Here is a 13,446-nt window from a genome sequence, read left to right as displayed (position 1 = left end):
TTATTAATTTCATACATTTTAGCTGTCATACCTGTAATATAAGCATGTCCTGACGGAGGTCATCTCCATGTTTGAAGATTATGCCTATGGTTTCATTTGATAGAGTTGTTGGATCTGCACATTTAAACTCAAGCCAGAGGGGCTTTTTCTTAGATGCCATTACTTTACATTTTTCTATCTGTGAAAGACACATTTATTGCTAGCCATCATATTTCAACACCAGCACAACTAACCTTTTTACACACCAGCTACACAGTAGTTTACCAACTTCCAATCAGTTACACCACAAGAAACACACTGAAAGCACATGTAACAAATGGTAACAAATGATACTCAATTGCCACATTGCCTTGGTGAAAATGCACAATTTTTAACACTGATCATGATAAAGGAAAAATCATATATTGATTTTCTGAAACTGGATTCAGCTTGTAAATCTGCTTCAGACAAAAAAAACCCGTTTAAACCAGGAATAAGAGATTCTGACAAAATTGGCATGTATGGACTCTCCCAACAGCACTCTGACAGCTGCTTTGCAAAACGGGAAAATAACCACTGTCCAATGTAATTTACCACATTGTCCACCCTTGTGATTTCTAGTGACCTCAGTTATTCCAGATTGTTTGATTCTATTCAATACCCTTAGCAAATCATTCAAATTCATGGGGAAAAGTGGCATTTGTGAAAGTAATGTAACATAATCACTCATAAAATAACAGAGTAAGTCCTCATTTACTTTTATTACATTTTTAATCTTGAGAAATTCAGCACTGAAACTACTGAAATTGTATTATTTAAAATATTTTCTCAACTAATTATGTCTAATACAACTGTAGTATGTAATTCTATTCTGGAATTCCTGGTTCATTGTTGAACGTTACTATGTACAATAAATCCATCTAAAATAATAAAAGCAATTGTACACTAGTGTTTGAGAGCTGACAGAATTGATGACATCAGAGAAGAGTATTTTGGAATATACATGCTTCATAGATTGAGGTTCTGAGTTTGTAGTTTAAAAGGAAACAGTTTTCATCACCCTTATTTTTAAAAAGGTTCAAAGATGTTAAATCTTTGAACTTACCAGAAACACTGATTTTGCTTCTAATATTTGGTTTAGACTAGTCAAATTTCAGGGTTTTAACGTTATGGGACAAGTAGCACTTACTAGAATGAAGATGAAATAAAAGTTTACCAATACAGTTTGTTATAGCAAATATTTTTATTGATATAGTTTGAGGGGGTGGGGGAAGCTCTAACCCATCAATTTTTAGACATAGCTATCTTCCCTTGTAAATCTATTGCTTCCTTCATCTAGGAAGGTCCTGGTAGGGCTGCATACTTCCTAAGTGAAAGAAAACTAGAAAATCCAGAAAGATCTTTTATTTTGAAATCCACTTTTTGTCAAGCAGTTGGTGATTTTTGTACACAGAAGACTAAAGAGAAAGAAATACAATCAAGAAAATAACATTTAAGAAGCCACAGATTCTGTGTTTCTGAGTCAACGATGTTGACTGCCAGTACCTCAGTCATGTCCAACCGAGAGGTCTTTAACTCTTTCACCTTGAAGGTAGACTAACTTATAGCCTGTCTATCAAGATACAGGTTTATTTAGCAGAAACATGGCCAGACCTAGACAACTAACACAAGTTACCCAAGCGAGTATCCTACTATTCGGCAATTCCTTAGGTTGGATGGTTTGTCTGTCCTTAGCTAAGAGAAAAATCAAGGGATTCTTTTCTTGTAGGGTCCCTGCTGCACATTAAGTGAATCCAAGGATCTTCACTGTGCTTCTTTACCCAAACCTCACATCTCATTGTAGATGCATGAGCCAATTCCCTTTCACTACACATCTGCTGATTTATTAATCTTGTTTTTTACACTGCAAAACATATGAGTCGACATAAGCAATCTCACCACAAAACAGGAGGAAGCAACAGAGAAAAAACCCAAGTGTTTCTTAATGTATTTCTAAAAAGATCTTAAAATATTTTCTAATAAAAGCAACATAGAGATATTGAAAAATCAGAAACAGCTAAGGTAGACATTTTTGTTAGTAAGATGAAGGTCTGGACCTAAAACTTAATGACAGATATGAGTCAGGGTAATACAGAGAAAGTAACAGGAGGAACAGAAACTGATATCCCAAAGTCCCTGAAGTCAGATAAACCAGTTTTATACAGGTATTTAATGTAAAAAAAGTAAATTACCTTGTTAAATCCTAGATTAAACTAATGAAAAAACTGTAATTGCCACTTAGTGATTAGGATTTTATGGGTCATTGCATTTTTTTGGTGCATGGTGGCATGTCATTACATTTAGAAAATGCTAACAGCTTTGGGAACAAAAACTTACTGAGTCCATGAAATGTCATCGTAGTCACAGTGAAAAAAGACATTTACACATATTAGCAAAAATTTTCACCAAATGACACATACTTGAAAATAGGATATTTTTTTCAAAAAGGATTTGTAGAAACTCAGAATATACTTACCACTAGGGCTCCTGCTCGTAGCCCAGGATCATATGGAACTCTAAAACTTTCTGGAAGTTTGCTGCTCTGTAGTTTTTCAAGCTTTTGTCTCAGCTGTGCAATAACTGCAATTACAAGTAGAAAAACACAACAAAATCAAAAGTTGGAAGGCACAAAAGTTTTTGGTAATGAAACTTGTTAAGCATCATGATTTAGCTACGCCCCCTCCCCGGTTTAGCTACTTTTAGAATTGCTTTCCTCAGGGATCTCCTGATTTGAGGAATGGAGGAACACTCTTTAACTTGCACTATTAATGGTCAGAACTGTTTCAGATACCTAAAGGTAAAGTCTTCAAGCACCTCACAAGTCATGTGCCTTCTACACAGTGTTAGAAGCACTGTACAACACTTGGTGTTCTTCTGAAGACTCAGGAGATGACATTAAAATGTCACCTTTCATTTAAAAAAACAAAACACAGTACAACACACCAAAAAATATTTCACCCTTATAACTGCCAAGGAAATGTTGAACTATCTACCCCAAAGGCTCAAAAGGAGGAGGCAATTAAAAGCACTTTGCATTTTCCAATATAATTTTGACGTACCTCATCACTCTTGCAGACAGACTTGTGGCTTTTGAATTCTTGGGAGTCAATTACATTATAATCATAAGGACTCCAACTATAGAGATACTGAATTTCCTATCCTCCTAAAACTGGTTTTATAGTGCAGCTTTGTTAATCTCACATCCCAGTAAGAAGAAAATTTTCTGTATATTTATACGAACAAGAATTTTAATGTTCATATATAAACTGAATCTTTTCATACATAAAAATTCAAGCTTCTGATCTTCAGCTTAGAACAGTATGCATTATACTACATCAGATGCACTCTGTTCATCTCAGCTAGCAGGTGTTAACACCATAAGCAATACTGCGTATTACCCTTTGTCAGGACAAAGACCTGAACACTCTTCTAAAAGAAATTGCAGCTACACAGCAGAGGCTGCATATATATGTTCGAGTAATTTTGGAAACAAAAATTAAAGAGAAAAAAAAATTGTAATGAGAAAGCTAGACATGGACCTAGATACTTAATATACAAAATCATAAAATCATACAATCATAGAATGGTTTGGGTTGGAAGGGACCTTTAAAGGTCATCTAGTCCAACCCCCTCCTGCAATGAGCAGGAACATCTTCACCTAGATCAGGTTGCTCAGAGACCCCTCCAACCTGACCTTGAAGGTTTCCAGAGATGGGGCATCTACCACCTCTCTGGGAAACCTGTGCCCGTGTTTCACGACCCTCGTTGTCAAAATTTTTTTCCTTAGATCTAGTCGAAATCTACCCTCTTTTAGTTTAAAATCATTACCCCTTGTCCTGTCACTATAGGTCCTGCTAAAAAGTCTGTCCCCATCTTTCTTATAAGCCCCCTTTAAGTACTGGAAGGCTGCAATAAGGTCTCCCTGGCGCCTTCTCTTCTCCAGGCTGAACAACCCCAACTCTCTCAGCCTGTCCTCATAGGAGAGGTGCTCCATCCCTCTGATCATTTTGGTGGCCTCCTCTGGACCCACTCCAACAGGTCCATGTCTCTCCTGTGCTGAGGGCTCCAGAGCTGGACGCAAGACTCCAGGTGGGGTCTCACCAGAGCGGAGTAGAGGGGCAGAATCCCCTCCCTCGACCTGCTGGACATGCTGCTTTGGATGCAGCCCAGGATATGGTTGGCCTTCTGGGCTGCAAGTGCACATTGTTGGGTCATGTCCAGAAAATGAAGATTTTTCAAAAATTGCTATCAAATTAAGAAAGTCAAGTCAAAAGAAGTACTTGAGAACTCACAGAACACAAATGTTACACCTATCCTAAAGGTTTTTAGAAAAGAACTACCTAGCAGTGCAACATGACCAATGTGGTATCTCTCCTGTTAAAAAATAACTGAGTAAGATACAGGAGCTCTTAAGTGGATTTCATACTTGGAAACATTTCAAAAAAACCCAACCAACCAAACCAACCAAACAAAAAAAATACCTAGGCTGTAGTAACTTGGATCATGAAACAGCTTTCTAAAATGTAACTATTGATTTCCTAGACAAATCTAGCTTGATTTCAGTAAGTTTTCTCATCGTAATGTAATGTAATTTGAAAACTGTACACCAACCAATTGAAAGATTAGGAATTACCTGACTGTAAAACACAAGTGAAGGCGCTTGCTAAAACAATTTCATGTTGATCTGGCTTAAGAACAAAGTGCTATGCATTTTAAGAAAAGAAACAGCTACATATACACATTCTTAGGAGACAAATCATCTAACAGAGTGGTGATGAAAGCAGATAATCCTATGCAAGCTGTAATACTATGATCTTAAGAATTTAATTATTTATTCTTACTCACTATGTTCAAATACAAGGAAAGAGATTACATGAAAAGTGAAAGAAACAGTTTGACAGCATGATTGCTACTGGACTAGGATGAACCTAACAGGAAGGAATTTATTCTTTTAAAAAAACCACAAATACTGGAAGAAGAAAAATATATATAAGAATTAGATGTCATTGCATGACAGAATGAAACAGTCTGAAACATTCAGACTGAAAATATATGCAACTATAAGCATTAGAAGTTATGGAGCAAAAAAGAAACAATAAACTAAAGAAGAAATTTTAGGATATACATTTTTAAAAATGTAAGAAGTAGAGGGTGCCTGTAAGAATAATCATTTCCTCAATAATCTGAGAAGAAATTAAATTAGATATAACATTAGTAGGACGCTCCACAGTTTCAGGAAGCCTTCTTTGGTGAAGATGTCACCTTTCAATGTTCTCCTGTATGTTACATACAAAGATTCTTTAACTTCAAAACCTGGTAGGTGTTAATGTGATTGCTTTCTCTTGAAACTTTTCTTTGCCCACATATCCTTCAAAGATAATGTATTATGGAAACCACTGCTGTTACAGACATGTACATCTGCAAGGCTGTAAAGTTTCTTTCCAAAATTCGTGATTCTGACCAAAAATATTTAGATTATAGAGCATTTTAAGATAAATTTTAGAAAGTTGTTTAGAAATAGTATTTTATAAAGGGGTTCAGTTAAGTCCCCTAACTCACACTATGTGGTAACGTAACTGATATTACATTATACATTGAAGAATAAAGGCATATGTCCTTCAAATTTCTTTTGAAACACCACCACAGTCACTTCTGCATTACCAGAGCGGAACAGCTTTCCGAACCAAAGACTTCCTGTCCTAGAACATACCAGGCTGAACACAGGAAGAGCTGGTCTCTCTGCAGCTTTCATAATATGGATATTGCTGTATGTCTTCTTGCACTTACTCCCAACACAAAGCAACTAACAGGAATGATGACAAACTAGCTTTTAAGGAAGCCAAGGAGCGGTGAAGGCAGGCAAAACCCAGAGGTAAACAGGCATTGCATAACCCTGCTGTGGCTTCCAAAGCAGTGCTTACAGGAACTAGAAATAACAATACCACATCTGTGCCTCACAGGACTGCTATTCAGCACATTGCAAACCCCAAAGATGTGCTCTGTATATTCACTGCTGATCCACCAGCTACTTTTGTGGCCCAGCAGAGGCTGTACTGGACTCCTCCCCCATCTTCTTGCCAAGAGTCTTTTAGTGACTGCTTAGAGTAAGGCTGTGTTTCTTGGCAAGTGTTGCTTTTTCTTTTTATTTCCAGTTAATATTTGTGTCCTAGGATTGTTTATTTTTCAGTGCTGGCATACAGCTAAGGGTACAAGAACTTAACTTTCCCAGTTGCATGGCTGAGGTTCAAGAAGATAAGCCAAAGCACGGGAATGTAGTGGCTGTCTGTAATACTGATATTCCTCCTTCTTTGGGGTAGGACAAGAAAACAAATGTATTATTGGTTCAATCACCATCAACTTACACTGGCACTTTATAAGATGTAATAATGGTGCCCTTTGACAGTAATTTATCCATGAATTTTCTAAATAAACAGTACACTTTGCTGTGTAGATTCTCCCCCCACAAAGACAAAAAAACAGTACTATAACAAATGAAGAAATGTCTATTAGTAAATACCTTGAGAAGTGACATCATACTTTTCTGCAGAAACTGATTTTATCTCCATTGTGACTTTATGCAGTAATTCAATTACTTGAACCTGCTTCATGAAATCGTGTAGCATTGCTTTTCCACAGCCCCTAAGATAGGCTTCTAGGATGACTGCAAACCTCTGTTGATAATGCATGGACTGGGCAATCTCGCTTCTTAAGAACCAAAACAAGAAGTGACCGATTCTTTTGTTCTAGAGGTAAAGAAAAACACCACACTCAGCATACGTTTCTTGACAAAGGGTTTTGATAATGCCAGTAACTTCAGTGTAAGTTGGCTATATTTTGAAGTACTTACTCTCAAACCCCGTTTTAGCAGAAATCTGGCTAATGCACTGTCATGGTATGGCTCAAATTTCACAGCCTGAGTAATACAAACATAGAAGACGTTATTAACACATGTAAGATCCTGTTGCACTTGTACTTTACTCATGACATCTAGAGAACACACTGCTGCAGTAGAAAATGTGTAACAAAGCAGGTCTTTCGAGGAAACAAAGTTGAAAAAAACAAAGCAAGACTTCTCTACGTTTGATTCAAGAAGCACTTTTTCTTTGCAACACGTTCTTTCCAGGTATATTATCAATGCGACAAATAAAGCAATGCAGGAAGCAGCTAACCAACGAGACTGATCTGAGCACATGAAGGCAGGTGAACAAAACACCACCATTCTCAGGCTGTAGCAAAAACCAGCAAGATCAGAAAACAGTCTGCAGTCTGACTGACACTGAGAAGGCTTGAAAAGATTATTGCCAAATTAAATGACTTATTTGTAACCATTTTTAAATTAAAATTTTCAATAACAAAGCACTGGTTTTTGACATCCACCACTTCTGGACTGGGACACCAGGGCTCACTGCTGAGTTCCCCAGCAAGCACGGGATACAGGAGCAGCTCTTCAGAGCACCTAATCTCAGGCATTCTGGCCTTTAGCCCCTAAATGAATGACAAAACAGAATAAAGGCTCTGATGCACGTCCTATATTAATGGACTACAATTAAGAGGAAGACTTCACCAGAGCTTTCTTTTTAATGACTCTCTGAGCACAGATGTACTTTTTCTCTTCCAACAGCCGCTCCCCTCCAGCCAAGCCCACAGATATTTCCAAGCTACTGCCAAAAAAGGCTGGAAACAGGAAGTCAACAACTTTTTTGAAGTGCCAGGATTGGAATTTTTTTGCTGTTACTCTCTTCCCCATCCCAAACCCCAAGTGTACTGGTCTACCAGAAAACTATTGCACTACCAGATACTGGGCTGAGCCGGGGAACTTGTCCACTTCAAGTGGTTTTTCCAGCAGCTTCTTTCCTATTGATTAAGGGACTCAAGTCTTAGGATGCTTGCATTAAGATTAAGGCGGAGGAAAAAGGTATGCATCTATATCCCATGGCAAGAAAAGAGAAACAAGACGCATACGGTCTTTGGAATAGAATCACAAAATCCCTGTCGTGGACTGAGAGGGTTGGTGAATGGCTTCAAGTTCTGGAAATACAGTGCCAGGAAGCAGCAAGTGGGGAGATTAAGGGAAAACAAAGGGATGTGCAGAGAGCTGGGTGCATGTAGTACACTCAGCTTTCAGAAGCAACAAAGTATGCAAACCTCTAGCAATAGTTATTCAACAGAATATAATGGCTCTTTCAAGATCACCGTGGTCTGCAGCTTGCAAAGAAGCAACCAAGCCATCAGCAGAGGTCTACTAAATTCATCAAACAAATCACAGGGTTTTATAAACTCTTAAAAGTATGGCAGCACATAGTTGTATTTTTTTATTATTAAAATATCTTCACTGTTTCTGAAATGTAAACCATCCTGTGAGTTTATCCAACATGGAAAAAAAAAAATTGAGCTTTTTCAGTCAACCTTCTAGAATGAACCAACTTACAAAAGTGTTATGAAGACTTTTTCTTTCCAGCTATTGGCTAAGAGACAGACAAGAAAGCCAAGCAGCAGGCTTGTCCTTCTACAGTATCATAATTCTGCAAGAACTGTCTTGACCGTCTCTGCAATACTGTTTTATTTCCCCAGGCAACACCGTCTTATTTAGGAAAAATAATGAGAACTCACAAACATAAACTGATTTTAAAATATATAGATCCTTTTACTTCGTGTATGAGATTATGAGGTATGAGGGTTTTTTAAGTAAAAATTAATTTTCACTGCAATAAGGCACCCAAAGGCAATAATTATTACATAAATTCAAATGGATTTGCTTACAGTTCCGAGAAAGACTATTAAAAACCTCATTCTGGTATCTATTTTGCTGAATGTTCTCAGTGCATATCCCTGAAAAATTTAATAATGAAATACAGCCAAACAACTAGCCAGTGCTTCAAAACAAAACCTCCTTATATTAAGGTTGCAAATATATTTTAATATAAAAGAGTATTAGAAAAATGTATGACAAACATCCCTATTATGCTTATGTTTTAGAAATAATTATTTTAAAAAGTCAATTCCATTTTTCTTTTTTCTTCATAGAGGCAAATATCTTTGAATAGCAACAATAAAAGCTAGCCATTAAAAAAGTCTGCTGGCACTTCATCAGGTCCCTGCATGTACCTTTGCCTTGTCAATTCAGCAGGAGGAGAGCTGTACTCACTGCTGCATACAAGCAGTTGTTGGTGTTTGTTTTACAATGGATTTTGTTGTATTTTAACTATCCTATCGATGTTTTATCAACTGCACAGGGAAGAACAGACCTTTACAGGAAGCTCAATAGGTTTATTTATGATATGGCTGCTTGTATTTGGAATAAACCTGGGGGGAAATAAAATGTTTGTTTGATTTCTAACTCTACTGGAAGGTAAAATGGGAATATCCTGTGCAAAGTAAAATAAGCCATAAAGCTTTCATGAAGGCATGCAAGTGAAGAGTGATGACTCTCTGCAGAAGAGACATCTTGGATATGTCCATTAGAGCAGAGGAACAGCTGACATCCATTCTCTGAAAAATGTGGATTTCCAAATACACTGTGGTACCAATACTTTGCTGCAGGATGCTGATGGCCTACGCTCTCTTCTTAACTGAGGAAGGAAAGTCAAGGAAGCAGCAGAGAGGTAAAATTTGGGATCTAGTATTTTTTTCCTTTTTGGGGATGGCAATCTTTTAATTTCTTAATACATTTCTTACTAAAAATGACACAGTGAAGTTAAGCTACTATGCTTTTATGCTACAGTAATTTACTGCTAGATTTATTGTTTTCAAAACTCTCCAGATTTGTACTTCCTGTAAAGAAACAATTTAAAAAAAAAACCCAAAACTTCCACCATTCTCTCAGGCACTTTGAAATCAACCAATCACCATCCCAACCCCCTAATTTGGATACAAAAGCAAATAAAATTGCTGAGCCACATGCAGACAGCAAAGCTCACAAGCCAAGCATATATATAGCAGCAGCTATATGGGAGGCCCAATGAGGTAACCGTAGCAGCTTCTACGGTTAATGCAGAAATGCATAAATTCTGCCCAGGGAGCCTAACCTTCAGACAAGCAAAGACAAGGCTAAAAAGGCCTTGTTTAAAGCACTACTGATGCGCAGCAAAATCCGAAATACTAACTTAACTTTCCTGGGAACCTGGGCTCTCTCTGAACCCGCAGACATTAAAAGCCCCATTCCACAGGTTCCCAGGCTGCAGCAGTTCCTTTTTTTTTTTTTTTTTCCTCATTTTGAATGCCAATTCTGTCCTCCAATTCTTTGAAAAAAGTATTTCCTGCTCTGTGGGGTAACAGGCTTTCTGCACAAACCAGAACCCTTTCGGGCGTGGGAAGCCTGCAGAGTCGCCTTGCTTCAGGGGACGCTTTTACCAGGAAGAACCACAGGGTTACACCTTTCATCAGCCATCAGACGTAACTTTGCCGCTGACAGACTGCCCAGCTCTGGCACTGCATTGTGAAAAAGCAAACAAACCAATTTTCTTGTAAAACTGACATAAACTTTCCTGATGTTTCATCTGGAAGATCGCACACAAAGTGCTTCAAATTGATACAGCAGTGATTCATTGCCATTAAAAAAACAATTTTTCACCCAACTTCCCAGAATGAATTAATCTTATTATGGAATCCTAGCAACCCTTTATTTACTTTTAAAAATTTTTTTTGAGCTTCTAGATAAATTTGGTCCCCTTAACAATACAAGACTGAAGTCATTGCCACATACCATGTAACTACACTGTTATTCTTGACCTAAAACCCAACCCCAGACCTTTCTTCAGGCCTTGCCTGTGTCAACATCTGCCTTTACTTTCTTTCTGTCTACACTTTTTCTAAACTATTGGTAAAGCTGGTCAACAATTCTTCAATGCTATGTGATTCAGACCTGATGCGAACAGGATTAGAGACCGCACAGTTAGGATTTCCTCCCATCATAGTTGTGCTAGTATTAACAATTTCCAGAAAAACATAATCCTGTAATTGCAAGATGCAAATTGTAAGACACAAGGCAACAGTAATACAAGAATAACAACATAGGCAAAAGGCAAAATGTAGAAAGTGTATTTTGGGTTAATTTGGTTACCACTGCTCTGACTAAACACTGAAGACTTCAAAACCAGGGCTTACTAACTAGATCTACTAAGATGGGAATGATGACGGGGTAATGCAAACATTTCTGGAAGGCAGAGTTCAGGAATGAGAATACACCTTACCTGCACAAGCTGTAAAAGATAATGAAGAACATCATCATCTTCTAAACTTTCCAGTTTTTGAACTGCCATTGCTCGGACATTTTCATCTGAAAAGTTACAGTCCAGAAGCTGCATTGTGAGTCCAACATCTAAAGTGCTTTGATCCCAAACCTCCTTCTTAGCTAGCAACTGGTATGTTTTGGTCACTATTTCTTGTTGTCCCCACTTCACAGAGCTAAGCAGCTTAGGGTACGCCTTGGGGTGCTTTATGCTTTCATATCTAAAATGCCACAACAGTTCTTTGTCCTCAGGAGAAAGTGGATTAAGTGGGTCAGTTGCGATGATCTCTTCAAGTTGCTTGCGAAGCTGGTTGGGCATTTCAGCTCGTGTCCTATCCCCTTGGGGGTCTGGTGTTATCCTGTGCTTGGGCAAGGCAATTGGGTGACAGTATTTGTCCAGCACGATAGAAATAGCCATTGAGTTTTCCTTATCTGGGTTAGTTGCTGATGTGAGTTTGTCCGCATTGATACTTCCTTGTTCTTCCCCCTTGCCTGGAATTTTCCACATGTGGAGCACATACTCCCCACTTCGTAGCAGGAAACGGTGATCTATCAACAAAAGATTTACATAATAGAGAAGCTGAGTTTTGCATTTTGAATCAGAGTTGGGGGATTCATGTGACTGAAGGTTCGTCTTTGTGGATAGTCCCTGTGCTTTGCCACAGTATATCTGAAGATTCAGGAGTGCTCCTTTAGGCAAATCCTTGATTTTGATATCAAACTCCAACCAAATATTCCACAGAACCTCCTCAGTAAAAGGCTTCGATGAAGTCCTCCTCTGTGACAGAAGCTGTTGCCCGTGCTGAATGTTAGCCTCCACAAACACAGTAAGATCAGTATTTCTTGGTAAAATTGGGATATCAATGCCAATTATTTTCACCCTAAATTTCCTATTACAATCCCACAAGGAGATAGTGAAGACTCTCTCATGATCTTTTCCATCTATTGTCAATTGTTCATGATACCCTGTAACTCCCGTACAGTCATCCACCAAAGGCCACTCTTCTTTCTGAACCTCATCCTCATTTGGGTCAGGGGGATTGTCTAAGACAAGGTGGATTTCGTCCCCATTCTTAAGGCACTGTCTTATCCAGTGAAAATCTTTGATTGGTGTCTCTCCAGTAATGTACTCATCTCTGCCACAAATCCTGAGAACAAAATCCAGTTCACTATGATCTTCAGGAATGTCCATCAAAGACTTTTTCTTTGCCATTTTTGCGAAAAAGCTGTGGAGAATCATATCTGGAGTGTCATCTATTGACACTTTAATTTTTTGGCTAGTTGTTCCTCTATGTATGATTATGAAAATGTTATTATTAGCGATCTTTTTAAATAAATATTCTGGGAGTGGCTTAGATGTGGTCCATGGGTGCATTGCATACAATTTAGGATCTCTACAGGCTACCTCTATCATTCGTGGAGTGACTAATCTGCGACGGGTAAATTCCAGTTCATCATCATGTACATTGCTTACATCAGTGACGTCATAACCGATTAAATCATTAAGCTGCCGCTGAAATTCCTGAACTTCTTCTGATGGTTTTTGTTTCTGGACGACATAGATCTTACCTACCTTTTTCTGTAACACTTTCCAGTACAGTATGCAGTCCAATGTCTGTAATACTTGATGTTTATCATAAATTTCATACCATTGCCCTTTCTTCTGATACTGCAGAATAAATTGATCTGGGGTAAAGGCATGGTAGAAGTCTGTGGTTTGACTCATCTCTATTGCACGCATCCAAATCTGTGCTTTCATTTGCTCAACTGTACAGTTGCCAGCTATTTCGAGTAACATCATTTCCGGTACTTTAGTATGTTTGTTGCTTGTAGGTAAAATGAACTCAATGGATATTAGTTCCATTGATGACAAATTACTCGATGTGCAGTGAGGCTTCATTCTTCTTCTCCTTCGTTTATTTTCCTCTCTCATAACAACGGGCTGTTCATAATCACCCAACTCCATGCCAGAAGAAATCTAGCAAAACATACAAATACTTGATTACTTTCTCATTACATTTTTCTTTACTCTTATTTTTTAACTCTTCTTAATTAAAATCACAGGCCAGTCAAAATCCTGCTAAGTATACACTTTTTCTATTTCCCCTTCCCCTTAATTTCTGGTCATAAATACTAAACCCCCTCAGACGTCATGTATTCAATTCAAAACCAAATATAGAAAAACAACCACCCAATGATTA

The 13,446-nt window shown here is 38.0% G+C and overlaps 1 protein-coding gene across 1 annotated transcript in view; it reads right to left on the bottom strand.

Annotated features, from left to right (window-relative positions):
- The window catches only part of PIK3CG (phosphatidylinositol-4,5-bisphosphate 3-kinase catalytic subunit gamma), a 29,297-nt gene extending 16,080 nt beyond the window's left edge, over positions 1–13,217 (bottom strand). The window contains exons 1-5 of the mRNA XM_082002377.1: positions 11,208–13,217; positions 6,866–6,931; positions 6,536–6,761; positions 2,495–2,598; positions 32–178 (exon numbers count right to left, since the gene is read on the bottom strand). Of these exons, the coding sequence (XP_081858503.1) occupies positions 32–178; positions 2,495–2,598; positions 6,536–6,761; positions 6,866–6,931; positions 11,208–13,211 (2,547 nt within the window). The 5' untranslated portion in view covers positions 13,212–13,217. The remainder of the gene's footprint in view (positions 1–31; positions 179–2,494; positions 2,599–6,535; positions 6,762–6,865; positions 6,932–11,207) is intronic.
- Positions 13,218–13,446: the final 229 nt, after the last annotated feature.

The sequence above is a fragment of the Phaethon aethereus genome (assembly GCF_964289735.1).
Source record: "Phaethon aethereus genome assembly, chromosome: 1".
Lineage (NCBI taxonomy): Eukaryota > Metazoa > Chordata > Aves > Phaethontiformes > Phaethontidae > Phaethon > Phaethon aethereus.
This window is presented reverse-complemented; position numbering and strand designations above follow the sequence as displayed.